The sequence below is a fragment of the Ziziphus jujuba genome, chromosome 9, assembly GCF_031755915.1.
Source record: "Ziziphus jujuba cultivar Dongzao chromosome 9, ASM3175591v1".
NCBI classification, from domain to species: Eukaryota; Viridiplantae; Streptophyta; class Magnoliopsida; order Rosales; family Rhamnaceae; genus Ziziphus; species Ziziphus jujuba.
In genome coordinates, this window is record NC_083387.1 from 5,096,366 (window position 1) to 5,121,395 (window position 25,030).

Here is a 25,030-nt window from a genome sequence, read left to right on the forward strand (position 1 = left end):
TTTTTTTTTTTTTTTTTTTAATATGAATAGATAACTTTCATGCCTTAAAAATTATACTACCATAAAAATAAAAATTTACGATTTTAATTTTACAATTTTTATTATATTATATCTCGTTTAATATTAAAAAATTACAAGTGACCTCCAGATTCTTGGTATCTACTGAATGAGTATTTTCTTTCTGAGTTGGAAAATTTGAAATCTGAGAGAAAACTTTTTTCACCGGGAATCTGTGAGAAAATTCTGCAAAAAAATAGGATCGAATGAAGGAAAATTTAGAGTAAAATTGGAAGTGGATTAAATAGACGGAGATTGTGATTTGGGAACTCAAAGCCTTGTCAAAATTGGGCTTTTTGCCGATTTGAGATAGTCCAAAAATAAGCCCATCGACAAAAGAAATACAAAGAAAAAACATCTCGACGATTGTCTAACCCATTAACCGTTAAAAATATATATGATTTATTCGTTGCGACTTTCTTCCTTCTATCTCTCTCGCTCTCTGAATTTTGACCAAAATCTTCAGTTATGGGATTATAGCATCTGGGATTGTTGTTTGGATTCCTTCTTGTTAAGGTAGAGTAGATTTTATTATGTATGAATATTGGGCTTGCATATGTCTGAATATGATAATATTCAGGCTATTGTGATTTAATGGATTTTGGTTTTTCTTGTCATGGGATGTTCTTTTATGCCATGGTTGATTTTTCAAATGCTTATGGGGTGTTATCAATATGGAGCAATCTGGATTTCCTTGTTTTCTTTTTTAGCACCAACAGCTTGTAATGGATTTTATTATCAGATTGTTAGATTTTGGTATTGAAATGTAAAAATCTTGCACTTGGAAAAGGATGTAGAGAAGGCTTGTTTTTCAGAAAAGGTTGGGGATTTTTTATATTTGGTGGATGATATTATGAAGTTTTGGTAGTTATATATGATGATGAATCATGGGTGTTTAATCTTCTTAGCTCTTTCGTTTTCATTTGGTGGCTGATTTAATTTGGGTTTCTATCCAAAGAAAAATTTGAGAGTGATTATTTGGGTGATTATTTTTGAATACTCAGTTCAGAGAATGGCATTGTATTTTACGAAGAAAGCTTCGACAGCAGAATTGGATGCCTACTATCCAATTAGACCAGAATGCCAGGACAGTGTCCCAAAGACACGTTTTAAGCTTAGGGTACGGAAATTTGCTTCTTCATTTTCTTGTTCCTATCAATGAATAGATCTCTTTACTTGTATGACTTAGATGTCTCGTATTTCTCGAAAAAGCGATTCGATTGAAATCCATATTTGTATTAAACCATCAATGATTAAAAAACTAGATAGCTAAAAAAGGGTTATTGATGCTAACATAATATTCCATAAATATCTGTAATTCCATCTACACGCTAGTGCCATGTACTACCTCTCTTTCTTCCTCTACTACCTTGCATACTGCTGTTATGATAGTGTTGTTTTGCTATTGGAAAAGTTGGGTTCTTTTTCCTGGCTATGCAATTATGGTACTTTTTCCCCTTATCGTGATTATGTTTAAACAAGTGCAAGGACTTTTCAACGGAACAATATCCATTTTCAAAATTATTCTGTTTAATTGTATAGGCAGGGAAAACTCTTAGTGCAAGGAGATGGCATGCTGCCTTCTCTGAAGATGGTCATTTGGATATAGAAAGTGTGCTGAGACGGATACAAAAAGGGGTAATTTTCTTCAACTTATATTACTGAAGGGGAATTAAGTGTGCATGAGTGTGTGTGTGTTTTTTGCATGAGTCTTTATTCAGTTGCATTCTGTATGTAAGAATGTATTTAATTAAGAATACAAATTTGAGCTTAAAGATGTCGCCTAAAATTTTACTTTAGTTTATTTACAAAAGGCTGCTTATGAACAATAATGACTATATGCAGGTACTTTCTTTTGCAAACCATTTTTTCTTCATATTATGTGGTTGTATACCATTTGCTTATGTAGTGCATCTAGAAATACCCTTGATAGAAGTGTTTTAAGTTAATCACATGAAACAATCTCATGTAGTCATTTAAGCTTATAAGTGGCTTACAAGTACATCTACGTTTTTAGAACTTTCATTTTGTTTTATTTTAGAAGGAGAAGGTATAGAGCTTATACGTTTATTGAGGGGTGTGTTCTCATTTTGTTTAGCATATCAATGTAGTTTATTTTAATTTTGTTCTTTTTTTTTTTTTTTTTAATTAAAGGTAAAAGAAAGTTGGTATCCTTTTTCAGGGTGTTCACCCTTCAATCAAAGGGGTTGTCTTGGAATTCTTGTTAGGCTGCTTTGATCCAGACAGCACCTTTGAAGAACGAAATACTCTCAGGCAGCGCCGGAGGTATGATAGTATTTTAAATTGTGGTTTGATCTAGAAAAATAGGCGCTAGGCTCTAAGGGCACAGCAATATATTATCAGTGATTCTCTTTTCTCCTTTTAGTTTGTACCTCATACTCATAATTTCTAGTAGTTTCTTTTTTATCTGAATCAAACTAGAATCTTATCCATATGGAGCTATAATTCACCCAAAAAAAAAAAAAAAAAAAAATTATTCAGATGTTACTATAGCTGACTCTAGCCCCATGTTTTTTAATATTGTTGATAAAATTGGGATCAAATATACTGTATGTGATAAGGATTCTTTGGTTTTTTCTTTGTTGGGTATCTCAGTTATGCCTAATATTAGGCTGGAATTGTTTAGAGGTTGAAGAAGGGTGCAGGTGAAATGTAAAGGTGCTGTATCTCAGAGGGCAATGCTGTAACTATTGATGTGGTGTATTTGGGATATTCAGCTTTCTTGTTCAATTATTTCTTAGATGCTCTTCATTCTAAAACTGACTTTCTTACATGGGTGGGGGGTTTTTATGTACTCCCTATGAACTTGGATCTAATGACTTCTCTTTCACTGTTAGAATACAAAAAGCTTAATGTCATCAAAGGTCCATTGGATTCTTTTTGTTTGTTTCAAACTCAGATCTCTATTTGACATTTTTGTTAATAAAAATCTCCCTGTTAATACATTCTTTTAATTAATTAAATAATGTATTTCTTATATGTCATAACTCAGCATTGCGAACTAGGTCACTAATGAAACAGTTTCTATTTTGGTTCAGTCTATCTCCAATCATATATAAGTGCCTTTCCATGTTCCCAATTTGATCTTATTAAGAGTTTCTATTTTGGTTCAGTTTATCTCCACTCACGTATAAGTGCCTTTCCATGTTCCCAATTTGATCTTATTGAGAGCTGCAGCGTATACTCTCCATCCTGCAGAAACCACTGTTTATTTCTCTTCATCCTTTAAAAACAAACAAAACAAAATTAATAGTATTTTACACTGAGACATGTTATATTATGTTGACCACTTTAGGGAGCAGTATGAAACATGGAAAGCTGAATGCCAAAAGATGGTCCCAGTTATTGGTACTGGAAAGTTTATTTCATCTCCTATCATTACTGATGATGGCCACCCTATAGAAGATACAGCAAATTGCAATGTGAGAGATGGTGGAGTTATGTCTGCATCCTCTCAAGATTCGGAAAAAAAAGTGATACAGTGGAAGCTTTTGTTGCATCAAATTGGTATGTATATATAGTATACATACTAAATGTATATATATTATATAAATCCGTTCCCTTTTTTTTACTTTAGCTAGTTTTGAAATCAAAACCTACCCTAACATCACCTCAAGCCATACCAATTGATTAACTTCTTTCCTCTGTTGTGTTCTTACTCATTTTCACTCTTGCATTCCATGGTAATTGGCAACAAATGTCCTTTGGTTCGCAATATGCAAGCAATCAATATGGATGATACAGAGTACGATCCTGACATAGATGACTCTACATTGTAAGACTTTTTACTGGCATAAGATGAATGTCCTACATGGATACCTAATGAAAAAATAAGCGCATTAAGGACATTATAGTGATGGTGCCTTAAACCCTCTTCCTTATGGCTTGAATGCTAAACTGAATGCACTTATGTACCTTATGGTTACTTTTTCCTTTTCTTATCTGTTTATGGTGGTAAACTCAACTGGTGAAGTTTGGGCTGTAGGTTTGGATGTTCTCCGTACAGATCGATCACTTGTCTTTTATGAGAGTGAATCCAATCAGGCCAAACTTTGGACTGTTCTTTCAATATATGCTTGGGTGGACACTGACATTGGTTATGTTCAAGGTGAGTTGCTTATGAATCTCATAGTAGTTGTGTAAAACTGAAACAATTATTAGAAACAGTTGTAATTGTTTATTTTTGTTGAAACAGGAATGAATGATATATGCTCACCCATGATAATTCTTCTGGAAAATGAATCAGATGCCTTTTGGTGCTTTGAATGTGCAATGCGAAGGCTGGTATTTAGTTGCTATCTTATCTTGTTAATTATTTTAACATTAAGTTGAGATGGCAATTCTATTATAGCAGCCATGCTTTCTTGCTCTTTTGGCAATATGTTTCCTTCCATTGTCAACTTTCTTTCTTCTTCTCTTTTTTTTTTTTATTTCTCCCCCCCCCCCCCCCCCCCGGCTTTTGTTGTGTTATGATTGGCAGGACAAAAAAGAATGTTAAAAAGAAGTAAATAAAAGCATAGTGGAAATGGATTTTTTAGTGAGAAATCAGCACTAGAGCTCTAGTTGGTCAGATATGAAGATGTTTGGTTAGATTATTAGGTAATTTTCTGCATAAGCAAGTTGAGGGGCAATAGGTTCAGTTGGAGCACTAAAAACACCAAAGGAGGCTAGATTTTACACATTTTTATTGTCAGATAAAGCTATAGTCAACTTAATTCATTTCACCTGTGATATGATAGGAAGTGTAAGTGCTGGAGTAGGTTCCCTTTAGTCAAAATGAGAGAGTTCAAATTGCATTGTATCTGTGTAGAGGTACTGCTATTACTATAAATAATCATTTGGTTTCATATGTTTTGCTACTTTCTGTTTCGCTTTCAATAATGATATTTACAACTAGAAATGGTAAATTCATTCTGGTGGTTTTTAGGTTGTAAGAATTCGTTTTCTTCTCCTTGCTTCCCCCCCGCGCGCCCCCCGCGGCCCCCCCCCCCCCCCCCCCCCCCGGGTTTTTTTCTCTTTCCATTTTGGTTTTGATTTCATCGTATTCTTGATAAACATGTTTAAATAGTTTTGAAATGTATCAGATGTTCTGGTTTTTCTTTTTGTGCCCTTGTATAAATGAAACTGTTATAGTAATGTTGAAATTATAGACATATGTGGAGAAAAGTGGTGAAAACATTTTGACTTATTTTAACTTCCTAATGGTTCAAACCTTTTGGATTAGTGCCCACTCCACATAGTAACAAAACCAATATGATGTTATCAGCTCCTAGTTATGGGGTTTGAGCATGGAGAAAAGAGTTTGCAGTAATTTGCATGATTATCTGGATTTAGTTTTTCAAATGGTTTTCATATTAGAATTAATTTACCTGCTATTGTTGCTTAACTTTGATACTGTCTTAGTCTTGTGCCTCAAATAATTTCTTACATGATGATGCTTTTATATGCTTCTTTTAGAGTATAGTTTAGATCCTTGCTTCTGTTTTATGCAGAGAGATAATTTTAGGTGTAGTGCAAACTCGATGGGCGTGCAGACTCAGTTGGGTACGCTTGCACAAATAGTCAGAGCTATTAATCCCAAGCTTCATCAACACCTTGGTGTGTGTTCTCGTTTGCATTTTCTTGTTACAGCATGCCTATAGTTATTTCTTAATTGTCTTTTATTTCCATCAGATTTTATTTTCTTGGCATCTTAAACCTCGTGTTTCTTTCTTTTTTACTTTTTTTTGGTTTTTTTCTCTGGTATAATATAATCATGCCCCATCCTAAAAAGTTAGCTAAAGAACCAGTTTGGTCATTTTGAAAATTTTTTGCCTTGTGTTTCCTAGAATCACAATACCTTACATGAACTAGGGCTATCCCTGAATTAATATATGCTATGGATCATAAAAAAATGGTTACCATTCAAATGGAATATTTGACTTGCAGAAAAATATATCATTTAAGGATTAAGTACAGGAAGCCCGCCTGTAATGGGTGATTTGATTTTCTTATTCATCCTTATCTTCCATTTAATCCTGAACCTATATGGATCTTATTAAAAGGATCTTTCGAAGAAATATTTTTAATGATATAAAGTACAAGCAAAAATAGAATAACAAAGCGTGCATGATTTTCCTTGTACATGTCCATTGATATACAAGGCTTTATTGGTTGAATAAACTTTTATTTCACAGAGGAAATGGATGGTGGAGAGTATTTGTTTGCATTTCGTATGCTGATGGTGCTTTTCCGGAGAGAGTTCTCCTTTGTGGATTCATTGTATCTTTGGGAAGTAAGAAGCAACTCTGTGCTAATTCTAGTTCTCCTCCAGAATGGATTCCTTTATTCTTAATTAATGGCACACCTTATAGATCGTTGAAATAACTTTTTTTTCTTGTGAATTGTGGTTTAATTAAGTCATTAGAATCTCTAGTTTTGGTTTCCTTTAGTAACGTTATTTTAAGACAGTAATATAGATTTATTTCAGATGATGTGGGCAATGGAGTACAACCCAAAAATTTTCTCAACATATGAAGAGACCGCAGATGCTACATATCCCAGTGCTGCGCCCAAACTAAATGACAAATTGCTTAAGCAATGTGGCAAATTCGAGAAGAATAATGTAAAGAGTGGATCCGGCGGTCCGCTCGCTGTTTTTCTTGTTGCAAGTGTTCTCGAGACTAAAAATAAGCAACTATTAAAGGAGGCAAAGGGATTGGATGATGTTATCAAGGTTTCTATCTTTCTCCTTTGCATGTATAGCTTCTGTGCATCTCAGTATATCTTATAGTTTTAACTTTGTCTTCCAGATCATAGGTGACACAACTGGAAATCTGGATGCTAAAAAAGCATGCACCGAGGCTTTGAGGATTCACAAAAAGTACATGAACAAGGTTTGTCATTTTATATGATTTTAATCATCTCTTCTCTGTTTACTTATCCTGATCATAATAGAGCAATTATATCAATAGATAAACAATATTCTTTATTTTTTTTATTTTTTTATTTTTTTCCTCCAAAAACAATGGTTTTGCTTTTATCGTTTTATGTGAGTTCCTTTTCTGGGGTTGAGTTACTCAAATGGTTTTGATATCTATAATGACTTGCCGGCTCTTAATGTGTGCAGGCCCATAAGTCGTAGACAAATTTCTTTCTTCAAGTTTTGCAGCCAAATTACCCACTTCTTTTATGTTGATCTGCTATTTAGTTACTGGTCTATCAGTCCCTACCACATATGCTAGTTATTGACGATCCAACCAATACAAGTAGTGATGTATTATGTGTAAATAATTTATATTAAGAATTCAGGAGCTGTATCATTTTTGTATGTAAACATTTTCTATGTTCGGCTCTGAAATGACCTTTCTATCGACTATAATTTCTGACCTAATCTTATCTTCTGCTTAGGCTTGTATACTTAATCTAAAGGCAAACCAAGCATTACTACCTTGTTTAATTGGTCTTCCATTGTGTTTTTGAACCTTTAAAATGGTCTTAGTTAATTTCTAATTGCACTAAAAACAAAATACAATTAAGATGGTAATTTTTCCAAATTAAATAGTGTTTTGGTCTGCTTGAGTTGATTACGACACAAGATGTTGAACCTAAAATATTTCAGATCTGCGTTGCAGTCGGATTTTAACGTGTGTATATATATATATATATATATATACACGCAAATTCTTTATGTTCCACCAGAATTTTGAAGATTGTGTTTGTAACATTTAAGATTCTTTGAAAGTGTTTTGATGCTTTGAAAATTCTAAAATACTCATGATCCATCTACTCAATACCCATATCCTTCTCAACCCATTCACCAAAAAAAATATATATCCTGGACAACCCAAAGAATAATAATAATAATAAAATAAAAATAAAAATCTAAGACCTGATGGTAAGGAGCATATTCTGAAACTCGGAATTCGGAAATACTACTGCCTGAACTCCTCTCCACTTGATGAATAAAACCATAAAATAAATCTATAAACATTGGAAATTTTAGATGAAATAGACATATATCGAATTGTCTTTAAATTTAATTTATTACACTTCAATAATTATTCCTACATACACTCTGGCGGTGGTGGTGCATGATTCGAGATCCCAAGAGCTCAATATTGAATCTCCATAAAATGGACCAAAAAAAAAAATAATAATAATAATAATTATTATTATTTTAATGTGCCATAGAAAGTTAAAAAGAGTATTGCCTTATAATTTTATTTTTTTCAAATCCCAATATAAGAAATATATTATATATATACATAAACCAAAATACTGATGAAGAAGGAACAAACAGTGGCTCATGATTTTGTTAGAGCTTCGTAACCTTTCCCCAGTGCATTGATAGGTGTCTCTTACGATTAATCTTAACATTAGGACGAGTGGTACTAGAAAAGACAAAATAGGTAGATTGAGAGGAATGTAATATGGGAATCAATAAACTCATTATAATTTAATCAATTAAAATTAAAGTGTAAATTAACTGTTTTTGAAGCACATTAATACTTTGAATTGCATTATTTTTTTTTTTCCCTTGATTTTCACATATCAACCTAGAGTCTATACCTTATATTAATTATATACATTTCAAGTTGCGATTAATAGATAAGATTAGTTATAATTATAATTTCCCTATCCGAGGAAGTAGTAGCTAGCCAGGAAGGGGCTTTCAAAGATACAAACTAACCATGGGAAAACAATTACCAATTCAAAACAGCTATATAAGATTATTGGTTTCAACCTCAAAAAAATGACCGTTAAACACTTTTTCCTAATTTTGGCTTTTAAATTTTTATTTATTTTTTTCTTTTTTCCTTTGCATTCTCAAACCCGAAAAGTTCGATGCACTTCTGGTTTTGGTTAATTGGGTAAGACCAAAAAAATCAAAGCACTACCATCAAATTTACGAAATAAACGATGATTTTCTTTAAACAGCATTTCGTGTTTGTTTGTTCAATTTTCCTTTTCCCATTCTTGCCTCCCTCTTTCTCACATTTGTCAAAAACTGTTGCATGTTTTTGAACCCTTTTTTCTCTCTTTTCTAAACATTTTCTTTTTCACTTTCTTCCAATTTCCAAAAAACAAAAAAGAAAAAGGAAAAAAAACAAAATCAAAAACCAAAAACCCCAAAAAAAAAAAAATAAATAACAAAAACAAACTGAAATGTCCATCCAGTTGGGTTTATGGCATTTCTAATGAAAAAAATTACCTTGTCCTCTCTGAATCTTAGGTTGCAGCAGCAAGTTTGCAATTAGAGGTTTGTGATAAATCAATGGTTTTCACTTTTAAGGAAGGATATTAGAATTAATGCTTTTGTACGGATATTCAATTTTCAATTGGTTCTCACAAATTACTAGTTTTCTTCTTGTATTCTCTGTTCTCAGGCTGCCCAAAGAGTAATACTAGCTAGCTAGATCAATATCCTTGTTCCTAGACTGAATCTGTATATACATATTTATCATAGAAATGTCAAACAATAAGATGAAGGGGCTTTTAAAAGGACTAAGATACATCTCCCAAATATTTGGTAATTAATTATTACTTTTCTTTTATATGTAGTTTCTAATTTTTGTTTATTGGAAATTGATATGCATATATGTATATATATATATCCTATTTTGGCAGATAATGAGAAAGAACAAGAAATGCAGATTGGTTTTCCCACAGATGTAAAGCATGTAGCTCATATAGGATGGGATGGTCCTTCTGTAAATTCTCCGAGCTGGGTAAATTTTGTTTTTCTTATTTGAATATGATGGAGCACAAACGATATCATTTTAAATATTTAGTTATATATTTAGGTATGCTGATGCATTTCAAAAGAAATTAATCTGCCATTTCCATATCTAGCTAATTAAGTTAAACACTTGACACAAAAAAAATAATAATAATAATATTTATTTAATTGGTCATAATTTTGCAGATGAACGAATTTAAATCTCCACAGGGATTTTCATCGGCACCGTTGGGTCTCACCGGAGATATGAAAGACGATGCAAACAGCGGTCAAAAGATCTCCGAAGGTAAAACATTATAAATGATTAATTCAACTTTTCCTAATTAAACATGAAAATTATTTTACAAATGATTACATTTTAGCCATATTATATAAACAAGTTTGCATGGTTAGTTACGTACTATGCAAGCAACCTTATTATTATTATTAATTTTCTGAGGACGCTAAAAATTTTGCATTTCTTTTAAATTTTCTGAAAATTTCGTGATATGTACAGACCCTAATCGGAGAAGTGCACGGAACAATTCGGGGTCAAGAGACTTGCCGGAATTGCCGAAATCGTCGAGACGCCATTCGGCAGGTGGTTCGGTGGATTCCCCAACGAAGGAAAAAACTGAGAGAACAAGGCAAAGAAGGTCTTCTAAAAATTCAAACAGAGACTCCACTGATAGTCCAAAAGCACCAAAACCCACCAGGCTTTCTTTGGATTCAAGCTTAGGGAGCGAATCTCCGTCGCGACACAGCGGGCCGGATATCCCCAAGAAAACCCGTCGGAAGAAATCCAAAGACACTACCGGTGGAGGTGGATCCTCATCAAGATCAAGATCAACAAAACCCCCAATTTCCGATAATCAACAACAATATCAATCAGCCTACTCAGATCCCGGGCCAAATCCCGAATCCGAATTCGGCTCTAAATCCCATGGCAATGAATTATATCGACAACGACAATCATTTGAAGGGGAGGAGAAGGGACTTACATGAAAAGGTCATGACAACCTTTGGATATATGTTAAATTATTTGTTAGCTAGAAATCTTCTTTAGTTTGAAAACCATATTTTTTTTATTATTTTTTAATGGACCCTTGTATGATCCATCCATGGTATATGCATTATTTTCAAACCATTTGTTGAACTTACCATTGCTTTAACCTGGCTTTCTCCCTATGTCTAATTGGAAGGAAGGAGAATTTAGTAAGAAGCTGGATTTAAATGGTTTTTTTTTTTTTTTTTTATGCATATCTATTCAAATTTATCTCTTAGTTCAACCTTTATTTCCTCCCCAGTTTTTGCCTTCATTTCTAGTTTGGTTTCAATATGCATTTTAAAAAATTTTCAATTAATAGGCCCTTGATTCTGATTTTGATTTTAGTGTAGGTCACAAGATTATGGACAATACCAAGACAAGCAAAATGATCCATGACCAATTATGAAATGTAAAGAAAATGGAGAGAGTTCAAAATTATATTCATTCATTTTTTTCCCCCCTTTATGTATTTATATTATTTTCTAAATTTACACATCCACAAACATGTATTGAACTAACCAACTCAAATTATTAACTTTTGCATATAGTGAAATTTTTCAGTATAAGTTTAATAATCAATATTCATTTCTTTTAATTTCGTTTCTTAATTTTTTAAATTAGTTATATTTTTTTGGATCTCTATTTGAACTCATGTGACCTCTTTTCTAACCAAAATTAAATCGAAGGTTTCGATTAAAAAAAATTAACAATATAGTGGGAAATTAAAAGATCCAAAAGGTATGGTTATCATCCTTATTCTGTTATAAGGTAAGAAAAAAAGAGGCAATTTTCGTTCAAAAAATTTATCTTGTAGCTCCAATTGGAAAGGACAGAAAGTAGGCAAGTCCAACCCTTTGATGGTTAACTTTTGATGCAAGTTTGCCCATGTCCCTAATATCGAACTCCAATGCACTTTTTTATATATAGCCCAACCTAGTCTAAACCCTATCCTAGTACAAAGGCTGATGCTTTTGTCCTTGTCCTTCAGCCCTTAAAATCACACAAAACGACAAAGGATATTTGTGATTGGAAGCGGCAAGCTTTTCTTAGCAACTAATCCCTAGTCTCAAAAATAACTAAAAACAATATGGAATTTCGTGGGGGGAAGGGGGGAATAATAAAAATAAGAATAGGTTAAAAAGAAAAAGTATCGGAAAATGTAACTAATGCACTAAAGTAAACCCAAGTGGAAAAAGCAATCCTATTCTAATACTTTGTATGATCTTTTTCATCAAAAATAGACTAATTACATATTTTCCCTGGAACAACACCAGAGGCACAGAGCATTCAAAGTAAACAACCCATTTCTAAGTCTGTATAACCTGTTCATTTCTTTTGTTTTTCTGTTTGATTAGAGCTATAATAGCTTCCTTTTTTTTTTTTTTTTTTTTTTTGACAGTCTAAAACCCAGACGAAAAGGGAGAAGAGAAAAAAAAAAAAAAAAAAGTCTCAAGTCTAATCCTAGAAATCAAGCTGGCACATGAAAATAAACAGTAACCCTATAATCATAAACATGGAAGGTAGAGTCCGAGGCTTTGGTTGAGCTTGAGCCGAAGAATCCCCACAGAAAATGACAGGATTTGGCAAATATGGCTTCTTGCAGACCTTCAATTTTCCCAAACTGCTACTATTCTTCAGAGACCTCAAACCCTCATCAACACAAAGTTCTGGGTTTCCTGCCAACTTGAGCTTCTGACCCATTTTAACGGACAACTTTGCAGAAAATGGGACTCTACCACTCAACCTGTTGTTCTCCAAGTTGATTTCATTAATGAACTCCAATAGCCCAAACTCCTCAGGAACTGTCCCTTCAAGCTTGTTATTGTCAATCCCCAAAAAACATAGATTTCTCAGATGCAAACCCATCGTTGCCGGGATACTCCCCACCAATCCCATGTCTGAAAATCCTATTCCGGTAACACCTCCGAGATTGTTCCACAAATTTTCAGGGATTTTCCCACCCAATTGATTCCCACTCAGATACACTTCTCTCAGTCTCAGCATCTCCGATAAAAACAGAGGAACTCCGAAATTTCCAAAACGATTAAAGCTCAAGTCCAAGAACTCCAACTTCTGCATGGCTTTTAAACTCTCTGGGATCTTACCTGATAACTCATTGTAGCTCAAATCGAGCTTCAGAAGCTCCGTGAGATTACCCATTGATTCAGGGACGTTGCCATCGAGATAGTTGTGACTCAGATCAAGAACCTTCAGTTTCTTCAACTTGGATAAACCCAAAGGCATTTCACCGCTCAGTCGGTTCCTTGATAGCGTAAACTCTGCCAGATTGACTAGCCCACCAATCCCATCTGGGATTTTCCCATCGACCCCATTTCCAGTCACAATCGCTCTCCTTATATTCGTCAGATTGCAGAGCAACCAGCCGATAGGACCCACCAAAGATGGGTTATCCACCAAAACAAGCTCTTCCAAAGTCGACACGAAACTCGGAGTAATATCGGGAACCGAAACGACGCGCGTATCGGTGAAGCATTTGTAGAAGAAGAGCTTCCGGAGATACTTAAAGGAAGTGAAGAGAAGGGGACTGAGCGTGGAGTTGGGAGAGCAAGGTGGGTTAGGAGTGTAGTCCGAGACGTACCCGAAGTTGAGCTCGACGACGTGAACAGTATCGACCGAGGAGGAATCGTTGCTTGTGGTCTCGGAGAAGTAGTCGCAAACGACGCCGTGAGGAGCGGAAGAGCAGAGGTCGCCGGGGAATAAGGAGCGCCAGGGGATGTCGGAGTTGATCGAGTCGAGGACCTGGTAGACCGAGTCTTGCTCGGCCGAGTTGAGGACGGGTTGCTGATATGAAATGGAGAAAAGAGTGACGAAGAAGAAGAAGAGAAGGGAAAAGGAAGAAAATGAATGGAACAGAGCCATCGGAGGAGGATGAAGTTGGGTTTGGAAGAGGTTTTTTGGAGAAAGTGATGTATTTTAAGGTCTAAAAAGCTGAGTGAGGAGAGAGAGAGAGAGAGAGAGAGAGAGAGAGAGAGAGAGAGAGAGAGAGAAGATGGAGTTAATGGGGCAATGTGATATTGGGTAATGGGGAAAAGAGTGAAAAAAGAGTGGCAAGGAGATGCTAGGCTCAAATGGTGAAAGCTGTCTCTACTCTCTCTCTCTCTCTCTCTCTCTCTCAGAGTCTCAGACTGTAACCAAATACAGTGTGGTCTAGGGTAGTTGGGTCCTCTCTGGTAAACCTGTGACCCCCAATTTTTGTAGCATCTGTTTCTGCATTTTTTTTGTAATTACTAATTTGCCCTTTATCGTATATGACCTATTGCATTGCATCCTTTTTTGTTTATGGGTTAAATATGTGCTCCTTATTTTAAAATATTTATTTACTATTATTATTATTATGTTTTTTTATAAATAGCGCAAACAGAGAGTCCATAGAGTGCGTTACAAAGAAGCTATAGAATCAGCATTATCCAACCATAAGCAATTAGCTAAAAGGAAAGGCATAATCTGCATAAGAAAATTCACGGGAATTAAAAGTCTTCTCTTGAGCGTGAATGGAAAGTTTTGCAGCCAAATCTGCTTTGCCAGTGATCCAGCAAATGTTCCTAGACGACTTTGGAAATCTCTTTCTGAGAATTAGAAACTCATTTTTTTTTTTTAAGTACATAATTCATTCAATTCCCCATTTGATTAATTAGACTTTGCACATAATTATGCCATTCAAAATTATGCCAATCTTTTATCCCAAAAAAAAAAAAAAAAAAAAAAAGAAAGAAAGAAAGAAAAGCAAACATTATGTCAATTTGGTTCAGCAGCATACTCTAAAGACCCTTAATCTTATCTCTGCCATTTCCGTGACAAGCAAGAAAACTTCCTTATCAGCAATACGCTATACCCACTCCTTAAAACCCTTGATCTTATCTCTGTCATCTCCGTGACAAGCAAGAAAACTTCCTCAAATTCAAACAACAAAGGTTGAAAGCACATTCAGAATTTTCAAAAATAATAGCATACTTTGGTTAATTTTAACTCTACTGATATGTATATGCCATGTCTTTTTAATCCTGCTAAAAACTTTTGAGCGCTGGACCAAAAAGTATACATGAAATTAAAAATAAAATAAAATATTACAATCTTTTAAAAATTTCGAAATATGTGCATTCTCATCTTATGATAGAACTTAAACTATCCCTTACGAAATTATGTCATTCAAATCATTTCAAAAACTATTATAGTGTTGCCAAAACATATACAATTACAAACAGATTCTTCAAAAGGACAGACAGAATCAAAAAAAAAAAAAAAGAAAAAAAAAAGAAAAAGAAAAAGGCAACATTGACAAGGGCAACAAAGTCTTTAAATAGTGACAGTTTAACCTAAGCACTCCGCAGGTAAAAGAAGCACAGATTGTCGGGAGCAGAAATTGTTATGGGGCAATCAGAGATGGTGGACCAAAGTTAAATGGCTTGTCTAAACATCGAACATGTAAATCCACCGTTAAAAAGTTAAAACCCTCCAATTTTCCAGGTGGATTCCATCGTGGTTGTCAAAGCCGTTCGATGTTTAATCCCCAAAAGGAACTCAGGCTGGCTTAGCGCTTAGGGAACTGAAAAAGTAGCAGCCGGAGGAGCCGACAAGAACCTGCGGAAAGAGTAGCCGCGGAGCCGACAAGTACGCGCCGCTGCCGCCGATTTGCTGTCTGAGTAAGCGTCCAGGGAAAGCGACTCATAACTGCTTTAGGAGGACACACGTCGAGAAATTAATGTGAGGAAGGGAGTATAAAGTAGGTTCTGTGTACGGAAGATCGTTTCCGGAAATGACAGAGCATGCGAATTCCATTTCCAGGTGGATCGTTTACATCCTGGTGGGACTATTGGTGGGTGGGACCCACCTGTTCTGCACCAACCCCCCCTCCATAACGCGAAAAATGTCATTCTCCTTTTGACCTTTCGTCCTTTTTGTAATTGGTTCTTTCAAGTAACTTCCGCAGACTCTTTTCTTTCGATTCAATTTGATTTGGGTTTAGTTTATTTAACAAATATAAAAATTGATATGACTTAGGTTTCTTTTTTTTTAATAATTTTATATCTGGACATAAATATCGAATATATATGAACAAAAAAATATCTTAACCATAATTTTTTTCATAATTACCTTCAATAAATAGCTTTCTTCGAATGTGTATTAATTTGGTATTGTTTAATTTGACATACTTGTCTTCATTTGAGATAAAGGGTGTGTTTGGTTGATGGGATCGGCCATGACAGAATGGGATTGTGTTCCAAGTGTGATGTTTGGTTTACAATTTTAAATTTGGGACAAATTAACCCAAACAGTGTTTTAATACCAAATGACTGGGACTCAATTGACCCGTCCCCCTCTGGGCCATATTTGTCCTAAGCTCATCGAAGGTCTCTCTCGCTGGCAACTCCCTCCCAGTGGTGTCTTTGGCTAGATCATTTTTGCTGGACTGTTCGCGTCTCTCGTAGGAGTGGAAACTCCCGGTGAGTACAGTTCTTCTTCTACATTCCGTTCGTTTTACTTCTTCTTCTTCATCTTCTTCTCAGTCTTCAATCTATTCTTCTTCGATCTTCCATCCCTTTCTTCTGCGTTTTTCTTTGATCTTCCATCTTCTACTTTCTTCTTCTTCTTCTTCTTCTTCTTCTTCTGCTTCTTCAATCTTCCATCATCATCCTCTTCTTCATTTTTTAAAGTCATTTTTTTACCTGCAAAATTAGGGCTTATATTTTATTTTCATGTCATTTGTTGATCTGCAAAATTAGGGCTTATATTTTGTTTTCATGTCATTTGTTGATCTGCGAAATTAGGGCTTGATATTCACGAGGAAGAAGGCTTAATTTTGGAGGCTTAAACTAGAGCTAAAGCATCAGATTTGGAAGGTAAGTGTTCTGTTTTTGCCTATTGTTGATGTGTTGCTTATGATGTGTTGGCTAGATTAATATAAACCATTTTTTACTTGCTTGTGTCGGTTTCAGATGATACTTTGAGAATTAGCATATCTAATTCTGTTTGTGATGTTGGTTTGAGAATTATATCTAATTTGGTTAATGTCGTTGTGCAAAGAATTAGATCTTCAATCTGTTTGTGATAATACTTTGAAAATATGTATTGCTAGTAGCAGTGGTAACATATCTGTATGAAAATATGCATAAACTGGTGTTGGTATTCTAGCTACTAAGTATATGGCTATTTGGAGGCAACCAAATTTTGGATTTCAAGGCCAGCAGTGCTAACATATCTGTTTTGTTCTTCGATTTAGAGATAGAAGAAGAAAATGATGAACCAATTGATGCACATGATTGGAATATGAAAATATGTTTTGTTAGTAGCAGTTTAATAACAACATAGATTTCCATTCTTCGTTGTGTCTATGTTTTAGGCTTCTAATAGATAGATAAACATATGGTGTTGAAAACACTGGTACTAAGCTTTCACAAATTTATATCCAGTATCATGGAATAGTCATGCTGTTATTATTATTAAATGTAAACGTACCCCAACAATGTCTAACATGTCAAAAAGCCGTGTGGGAAACAATTTTGTGCCATTAGATATATATATATATATATATATAGTTGCGGATTGAGGAAATTTTTGCAGGGGCGCCATCATGTAGTATCACTTGGAGTGTAAAAATGATTCCATTTGTTGTATATTTGGGTCACATGAGGTTGAGTATGTGAATTTTGAAAAAGCATAATTGTAATATCTGTCTGTCGTGTAGCTATTCAGAACTCAATTATATTTTTTGTGAATTTTAATTCGTTTGCGTTGCAGTTTCATTTATAGATAATAAAATAATGTATCTGATACTGAATTTTTTTTTTTTTTTGTTGTATGTGTTGTATACTTTCGGGTTGTACTCGATATATTTCACACAGATGCTATATCAATATCTATTCATATAAATTACCGTATTCATGACACATTGTCGCACAATATCATGTCTTTCATTTATGCACCTTTAAATCATATTAATATTATAGTGTTAACATTTAAAATCTATTCCAAAAAAAAAAACCAGTGATAATGCTTGCCAAAAAAAAAAAGGGAAGAAAGAAACATTTTTATTAATCATGGCCCCCAAAAATATAATTATTAGCTAATGATAAAAGTATTTAAAACAAAAAACCAAAAAAGAAAACAAAAGAAAACTAATTTTAATGAGTAAATGTAAGAATTTCAAAGGCAACACAATCTAATTCCATGAGTTCCACATTCTATTTGGGACAAATTTCTAGTGTTGCATAGGACCTTGACAAATTTCTAGTGTTGCATAGGACATTTCTCTTTTGTGTACTTTAGACTTTATCTGTTATTAATAATGCCTTTCTTTTTCTGTAGTTTAGACTTATCTTGTGATTTGGATCGGTTGGATAACGAGGCAGTGCAACTTACGAGTGGTTGAGAAACTTCGGTCCCTGACAGCCAAAAAAGCTTGGTTAGCCGAAAAGTGCATATTTAAAGTGGTGTTGATCAAATGTTTTAATTTTCTCTTTGTTGGTTTTCTGCTAAGTCTTTTTTCTTTGTATTTGATTGAAGAAAATCTATCTAGTGTTCTTGGATGTAGAAAATAATTCCGTTTATACGTTTCATTGAGATGATGTTTGACTACAGTTTATGTTTAGGAAAATCTCTAATGTTTGCTCATTTGGTATTTTCCCTTGGATTGCTATTGATGATGTTTGGCTACAGTTGAAGTTTTCCATTGGCATGCTACCCGAGCCATTGATTTGAAATTGCATTTAGTTGTTTGTACCTTGTACAACACTCTTATTAAATTCCTTATATATTAATATACTATCTATATATATTGCCATAATAAAACTAATTGCATGTCACCTAAAAATATATCTCTGGCACAATCAAACACACCCTATTGAGCCGATCCATTTTATTGAAATGAGGTTATGAAATTGATGCCTTATTTATTTAAAACATGTTATAAACAAATAAAAATATATAAGATACGTATTAAATATAACAATTATGAAGTATATTATTTGATTACAAATTAACAAATGTTAAAAAAGTATATTAGTAGAACATAAATGTAAATAAATATTAAATATGCAGTTCATATATATTTTTTTTAATCTTTAATCCTACCTCATTGCTATAATCAATTAAACAAAAAAGTTTAGGAATGATTATGTTTTTTTCATCTTTTCTTAGTTCCATAAATAATTGTTTCTATTTCATCCAAAATAAATTATGTGTCTCAAATATAATGTGCTTTTGATATATATATATATATATATATATATTTGTAGTATATATGGATCAAAGAAAAGTCGCTGCATTCTTTTTGCTTCCAAATGATTCACAATTAGAGTCTTTTTGTACAACATTTATGTTGTTTTTGTTTATGTATATGTACTGGGCGTATATAAGGCAACATGCTAGAGGTTATAGGAATCAACTACCTAGAAATGCAGAATTACGTATGTCATTTCTAAATAGTCTGTTAGACAATGATGTTAATTGTATTAGTCAGCTTAGGATGGATAGGAGAACATTTGATACTTTGTGTCAGTTATTACGCGAGGATGGATATGTTAAAAGTGATGGCATTATTACATTGGAAGAGCAAGTGTGTATATTTCTACACATAATTGCTTATCATACAAAGAATCGTACAATTATCACTAGACTTTTTAGATCGGGAGAGACGATTAGCAGATATTTCAATTTTGTGTTGCATGGAGTACTGCGCTTACATAAGACTTTATTGAGACAACCAGAACCTGTATCAAATAATTGTTTGGATGATAGATGGAAAGTATTTACGGTACGTTTGTAGAATTGTTTGGTTATTTATATTATAGTTTAATTATTTGTAACATTATCTGATATTCATAACTTTATTAATGACGTAGAATTGTTTGGGAGCTTTAGATGGAACATATATTAAGGTGAATGTCCCAGAAAACGATAAACCAAGATATCGAACAAAAAAGGGTGAGATAGCCACAAATGTTTTAGATGTATGTAATCCAAATATGGAATTTATATTTGTATTACCTAGTTGGGAAGGTTCTACTTCGGATTCAAGTGTACTCCAAGATGCATTAAGTAGGCCAAATGGGTTAAGGGTACAAACTAGTAAGACTAATTCTCAAGTTTTACATTGTAGTAGTCAACATTGCATACACTAATAGGAGATATGTTTTTTCTTTTTTTAGGTTGTTATTACTTAGTGGATGCTGGTTACACTTATGGTGAAGGGTTTCTTGCACCATATAGAGGAACAAGATATCACCTTTCTGAGTGGAGAGATGGTTGTGCATCCATAAATCATGAAGAGTATTTCAACATGAAACATGCATCTGCTAGGAATGTCATTGAAAGATGTTTTGGGGTTCTTAAAAAGTGGTGGGCAATTTTAAGAAGTCCATCTTTCTATCCTATTGCAACACAAATCAAGATAATTACCGCATGTTGCCTTATACATAATTTTATTAGAAGAGAAATGATAATTGATCCTGGGGAAGTCGAGTTTGATAGGAGTAATGATGTTGATGTTAGTATCGAGGATGACTTTATAGGATCGATTTCTTCATCGGACCAATGGACCCATTGGAGAGATGATTTAGCTAAGCAAATGTTTGATGAGTGGAGAGGTCGTCGTGGTCATTAGTGGTCGATTATTGTCTTTAATGCTTCTCTAACTGTTGTATTTTATATTGTTTGTTAAACATCTTGGATCATTTGTATGAAAACCAATATATATTTTGTGTCATTGTTGTCAACCGTGAATGATTGTTGTTTATTTGCTTGCTATTATTGTATTGTTGAAATCATAAAAATGTGAATTTTCGATAGAAATGGAGGTTGGAGGTAGCAGTCATGATATCCGAGGGGTCGAATCTAGACGAATATGGAGTAAAATGGAGGAAGATGCTTTGCTGCTTATTTTAGATGAGGTTGTAGTTAGTGGGCAGCGGTGTGACACAGGATCATTCAAGCCTGGCACAAGTGCTATGATTGAGAGGCGATTAGCTGAGATATGTCCTAATTCGGGGTTGCGAGCAAATCCACATATTTAGTCAAAATTGAAAAAGTGGAAGAAGCAATACGGTATAATATACGATATGCTAAACAAAAGTGGATTTGGATGGAATGACTCTCTTAAATGTGTGGAAGTTGATAGTGACGAAGTTTGGAAAGCATATATGCAGGTTTCGAAACATTGGACATCTTTTTTCATTGAATTTTTTAACTTGAAGTATGTTTTTCTATTGTTTACAATTAAAAGTTTGTTTGTTTTTATTTTTTTATTTTTTATTTTAGAGTAATCCAAGTGCAAAGGCATGGAGAGATAAATCGTTTCCGATGTATGAGAGGCTTGCTACAATTTTTGGAAAGGATCGGGCAACAAGACATGGAGCACAAACTTTGATTGATATGGTCAATGATTTGAATTTGGATAGTGGGAATGAACAATTTAATGATGTGTGTTCTCCTATGTCTATGAATGAAATACATAGTGAACCGTCCACCCGATCTAAATCAAGAGGTAAGAGAAAATCTGGATTGAAGGATGATGATATTATGAGCGGGTTTAGCAATGTAGCAGAGAAATTGTTTGATAAATTGGCTGCAAAGTTAGATAAATCTGAAGCCAATTATCCACAATACTTAGCTATGGAGCTTGACAGGTTAGGCTTCTCTGCTGATGACAATCTCGATATCTCTAAGGCATTAAGATTGGATCCATCGAATGATGAGGTGTTTAAGATTATTAGGACGGATGCGGGCAAGATTGATTTTGCTAGGAAATTTTTAAATTACTAAGTATCTTTGTGGATCATATATTTAAGCCTATATATGAAGGGATGATAATTAGGAACACTTATATTTGAACTTTATGGACATATGTTGTATGATTGTTTATGGACATATGTGGTATGGTAATGGATATTGGTATCTAATTATGCATGTAAAGACACTTTTATGAAGCATGTGTTATGTTTTAGTGTATTAATATGCACTTGATTGATTTAATGCATTGTCATTTTGTTTAATTATATTATTATATTATGTTATAATTTAATATAATATGCAGGAATATTCAATGGCAAGGAGAAGAATTTATGTTGTATTTAAAGGTAGACAACCAGAGATATATAATTCTTGGCCTGAATGTCATCAATAAGTCCAAGGATTTAAGGATAATTTATATCAAGCCTATAATACAACCGAAGAAGCTGAAATAGCACATGCTGAGTATGTAGAACAAATGATGAGGAATCTAAATGAGGCAAATCCAATACAACATATCACCACACATACACGTGCCAACTTGAACAATGAGTGACGTAATTGTTGTATAATCGGCTATTTGTTTGGATTATTATCAATGGGTGTTTTTATTTATTTCGCATATAACTAGTTATCGGTGTAAACTCAAATATATACATTTGTATGCAGACAAGTATGTGAAATCGTAGTTATTAACAAGTTCTTAATGATGTTATGTTTTTTTATTTGTACATATGATTTAATATATTATAATATCAATTTAATTGGTTTTTAAAACCATATATTAAAAGTAATTTGTGGGTATAAAAAAAATTACAATTTAATTCCAATGTAAATAAAAAATTACAATTACAAAATTTCATTAATTATCTTTATTTTTTATTAATTATTATTTATAAAATATTATGTTATAATTTAATTATAATTTATTCTTAAAATTATAAATTAATATAGTTTGTGGATGTAATAAAAATTGAAATTTTATATGTAAATACAAATATATCAATTTACAATATTAATTAAATATATTATTTTTTATTATAATTATAAATCGAATTTTATGAATTTTTATTAAAAAAAATTATAAAATAGTCCAATCTAATTTAATCATGCACCAAATATGGAACAACCAATCCACCATTTAATTCGGAACTATACCAAATATAAGACTATATTATCCTATCATGTCTAATCCGAATAACAAACGTACCCAAAAATTACTGCATCCAGAAGGTAGGAGGACCCACTTGTTCTGCCCCAACACACAACCCCCCAATAACGCTAAAACTGTCATTCTCCTTTTCACCTTTCGACCTTTTTACAATTGGTTGTTTCATGTAACTTCCGGAGACTCTTTTCTTTCAATTCAATTTGGGTTTAGTTTATTTAACAAATATAAAAATTGATATGACTTAGGTTGTGTTTTTTTATTATTTTATATTGAAATTGATATAAATATTTATTAAAAATAATAAGTGTCAATACAAAAAAAAAAAGAAAAAAAAAAACATAAGATGATATATATATTTTAAAATATAGGTGAACAAAAAATATATTAACAATAAATTTTTACGTAATTACCTTCAATAAAAAACTTTCTTCAAATGTGTCTTAATTTCGTGTTGTTTACATTGACGTATTTGTCTTCATTTGAGATAAAAGTTACTGCATTTAGAAGGTTAAAATTGTAAATCGATTAATATCCATTCTTGCCCCTTTTCATTTTCCAGAATCAGTTTTTATTTTCTAGGAAAATTTCAACAGAAGCGAACCAAACAGAAGGAGAAAGAGTGAGAGGAAGGAAGTGAAAAAGAGAGAGAGAGAAGAAAGAAATAATATTAACATATCCCACTTTCGGTTCCACTGTCTTAATTCCCCACTCTCCAAACCATCCGATCAATTCCCATCTAAAATCGGATGGTCATAAATCCATCTCCTCTCAACAAATCCAAAGAAGAAAACAACTCCATCTCCAATTTGTAATGAGGCTTCTGTTAATTTCTGTGAATGCTTCAACGCCGTCGTCTTCCAATAGAGGCGGTCTGAGTCTGAGCTCGAGGCTTTGCGATTTCCAGTCTTTGGGGAGGAGGATGAGGATGAGAATTTCCAATTTCTAGGTTCCGAAAAGTATCTAGTTTTCTGGAATTTTTTCGTCATCTATATATGATTTTTTTTTCTGGATTTCCTTCCAAAATTTTTCCCGATAGATCTGTGATTGAAGAGAGAAGAGGGTGGATGGAAGAGAGAGAGAGATATTAATAGATGGAAGCGAGGTATAGAGAGTTTTATCGAAAAGACAAAGAGAGAGATTGAAGAGTTTTGGAATTAAAAGTTTGGGAAGGGTAATTTTGGGTAGAACAAACAGCTTTAGGACATTTTAAATTAAAATAAAAGTGAAAAGTTTTGCTTTTTGAAATAAGATTAAAAAAAAAGAGGGTCTTATATTAAGTTAAAAAAAATAGAAATAAAATGTATTACCACTTATAAGTTCAATTAAGATATAAGTGGAAAAAAACAATAAAAAATATACCCTTAAGTTATATTTGGCTTTTTAAGCATCTTTATTTTATTTTCTCATTAAGTTTAAAGAGGAAATGTTTACCAACTCAATGTTAATCCTATGATCTAAATTGCATCAAGTGAACTGATTTATTTCAATTGGTAATGAAAAATAAAATAAAACATTTTTCGATTTATATTGCATGGTATAATATAAAAATTAATGATTAAATGAAGTTATAAGATTCGGGCTATACAATCATGTGCACATTATTTTTCAACTGAATTAAGTTTTATTATTTAAATGAAAATTTACTAGTTATATAAATATAGATCTTATTAAAAAAAAAAATTAATATTATATGGGTCCCCTTTGGTTTATTTTTATTTCAAAAAGTATTTAATGATTTAAAACAATTCAAAAACATTCTTTATCTTTAGTCAATTTTCATTGAATTTAATAAATAGTAAAATAATAATTGAAATTTTTTTTTAAATCTGAAAAAGCTGATATTTTTGTTTTATATATGCTGGAAAAGTGAAATATAATATAAAGAGATAAAAAAGAAAAATATATTTATTTTAAATAAACATACAGTTACTACTTTATACAATGAAAAAAATAAATTAAAAAAAGGGAAAAAGTGTAATCCGTGATTTCTTTTGATTAAGGTGAAAAAGAGGAAGATGAGCACTCTAATGTTTTGAATTCGCATCCTTTTGGTCAATTTCATTTCCATATATATATATATATATATATATTTATATTTTTTTTTTGTAATTGATTTTAAATTATTTTTGCTGTTATTGTTTTTGGAATATATATTCAAATGCAAAACTAGTAACTTTAAAAACGTTATTGGAATCGTATCAATATGTAGATTTACAACCAAGAGATACCAAAATTTTCAGAGGTTATGTTGTTCAACCGAAAAACATTCTTGTAAGTGTGGCATTTTATT

General features: G+C 32.8%; 4 protein-coding genes across 11 annotated transcripts; 3 read left to right on the top strand and 1 right to left on the bottom strand.

Annotated features, from left to right (window-relative positions):
* Positions 1-105: 105 nt before the first annotated feature.
* On the top strand, positions 106-7,455 carry LOC107425770 (uncharacterized). Of its 5 annotated transcripts, none has more exons than XM_016035804.4 (12): positions 106-573; positions 1,062-1,177; positions 1,600-1,695; positions 2,240-2,343; positions 3,374-3,585; positions 4,064-4,186; positions 4,274-4,362; positions 5,571-5,676; positions 6,255-6,352; positions 6,548-6,793; positions 6,870-6,953; positions 7,187-7,455. In XM_016035804.4, the coding sequence occupies exons 2-12, from the start codon at positions 1,070-1,072 to the stop codon at positions 7,199-7,201; spliced, it is 1,281 nt and encodes a 426-aa protein (XP_015891290.3). In that variant the 5' UTR covers positions 106-573; positions 1,062-1,069; the 3' UTR covers positions 7,202-7,455. The 5 variants fall into 5 exon arrangements, with proteins under 5 accessions (XP_015891290.3, XP_024933119.3, XP_048337452.2 ...); XM_025077351.3 differs by lacking the exon at positions 1,062-1,177 and adding an exon at positions 2,674-2,736; XM_048481495.2 differs by lacking the exon at positions 1,062-1,177 and having other exon boundaries at positions 2,212-2,343.
* A 1,588-nt stretch (positions 7,456-9,043) lies between these two features.
* On the top strand, positions 9,044-12,219 carry LOC107425751 (CRIB domain-containing protein RIC6). The gene is made up of 5 exons (XM_060820158.1): positions 9,044-9,319; positions 9,447-9,589; positions 9,688-9,788; positions 9,986-10,085; positions 10,296-12,219. Exons 2-5 carry the CDS (start codon positions 9,529-9,531, stop codon positions 10,781-10,783), a joined length of 750 nt encoding a protein of 249 aa, XP_060676141.1. The 5' UTR covers positions 9,044-9,319; positions 9,447-9,528; the 3' UTR covers positions 10,784-12,219.
* Positions 12,029-14,130, bottom strand: LOC107410103 (piriformospora indica-insensitive protein 2). Its single transcript, XM_016017510.4, has one exon. The coding sequence runs from the start codon at positions 13,704-13,706 to the stop codon at positions 12,288-12,290; it is 1,419 nt and encodes a 472-aa protein (XP_015872996.3). The 5' UTR covers positions 13,707-14,130; the 3' UTR covers positions 12,029-12,287.
* Positions 14,131-14,886: 756 nt separating this feature from the next.
* On the top strand, positions 14,887-22,234 carry LOC112491032 (uncharacterized). 4 transcript variants are annotated; one of them, XR_009640837.1, is made up of 5 exons: positions 14,895-16,288; positions 16,613-16,684; positions 18,150-18,246; positions 20,631-20,986; positions 21,099-21,851. XR_009640837.1 is itself a non-coding variant. In XM_060820300.1 (2 exons), the coding sequence occupies exons 1-2, from the start codon at positions 20,900-20,902 to the stop codon at positions 21,600-21,602; spliced, it is 591 nt and encodes a 196-aa protein (XP_060676283.1). In that variant the 5' UTR covers positions 19,164-20,899; the 3' UTR covers positions 21,603-21,851. The 4 variants fall into 4 exon arrangements, 1 of the variants encoding a protein (XP_060676283.1); XR_009640836.1 differs by having other exon boundaries at positions 14,901-16,288; positions 18,155-18,246; positions 21,099-21,850; XR_009640838.1 differs by lacking the exons at positions 20,631-20,986; positions 21,099-21,851 and adding an exon at positions 21,874-22,234 and having other exon boundaries at positions 14,887-16,288; positions 18,155-18,246.
* The last annotated feature ends 2,796 nt before the right edge of the window (positions 22,235-25,030 follow it).

Bases quoted from the DNA above. Each gene is read 5' to 3' on its own strand.
- LOC107425751 (XM_060820158.1), top strand. From the start codon at position 9,529: ATGTCAAACAATAAGATGAAGGGGCTTTTAAAAGGACTAAGATACATC. The intron at 9,590-9,687 runs GTAATTAATTAT...CTATTTTGGCAG, and splicing joins ATACATCTCCCAAATATTTG to ATAATGAGAAAGAACAAGAA. The intron at 9,789-9,985 runs GTAAATTTTGTT...ATAATTTTGCAG, and splicing joins CTGTAAATTCTCCGAGCTGG to ATGAACGAATTTAAATCTCC.
- LOC107425770 (XM_016035804.4), top strand. From the start codon at position 1,070: ATGGCATTGTATTTTACGAAGAAAGCTTCGACAGCAGAATTGGATGCC. The intron at 2,344-3,373 runs GTATGATAGTAT...TGACCACTTTAG, and splicing joins ACTCTCAGGCAGCGCCGGAG to GGAGCAGTATGAAACATGGA. The intron at 6,353-6,547 runs GTAAGAAGCAAC...GATTTATTTCAG, and splicing joins ATTCATTGTATCTTTGGGAA to ATGATGTGGGCAATGGAGTA.
- LOC107410103 (XM_016017510.4), bottom strand. From the start codon at position 13,706: ATGGCTCTGTTCCATTCATTTTCTTCCTTTTCCCTTCTCTTCTTCTTC.
- LOC112491032 (XM_060820300.1), top strand. From the start codon at position 20,900: ATGCTAAACAAAAGTGGATTTGGATGGAATGACTCTCTTAAATGTGTG. The intron at 20,987-21,098 runs GTTTCGAAACAT...TTTTTATTTTAG, and splicing joins TTTGGAAAGCATATATGCAG to AGTAATCCAAGTGCAAAGGC.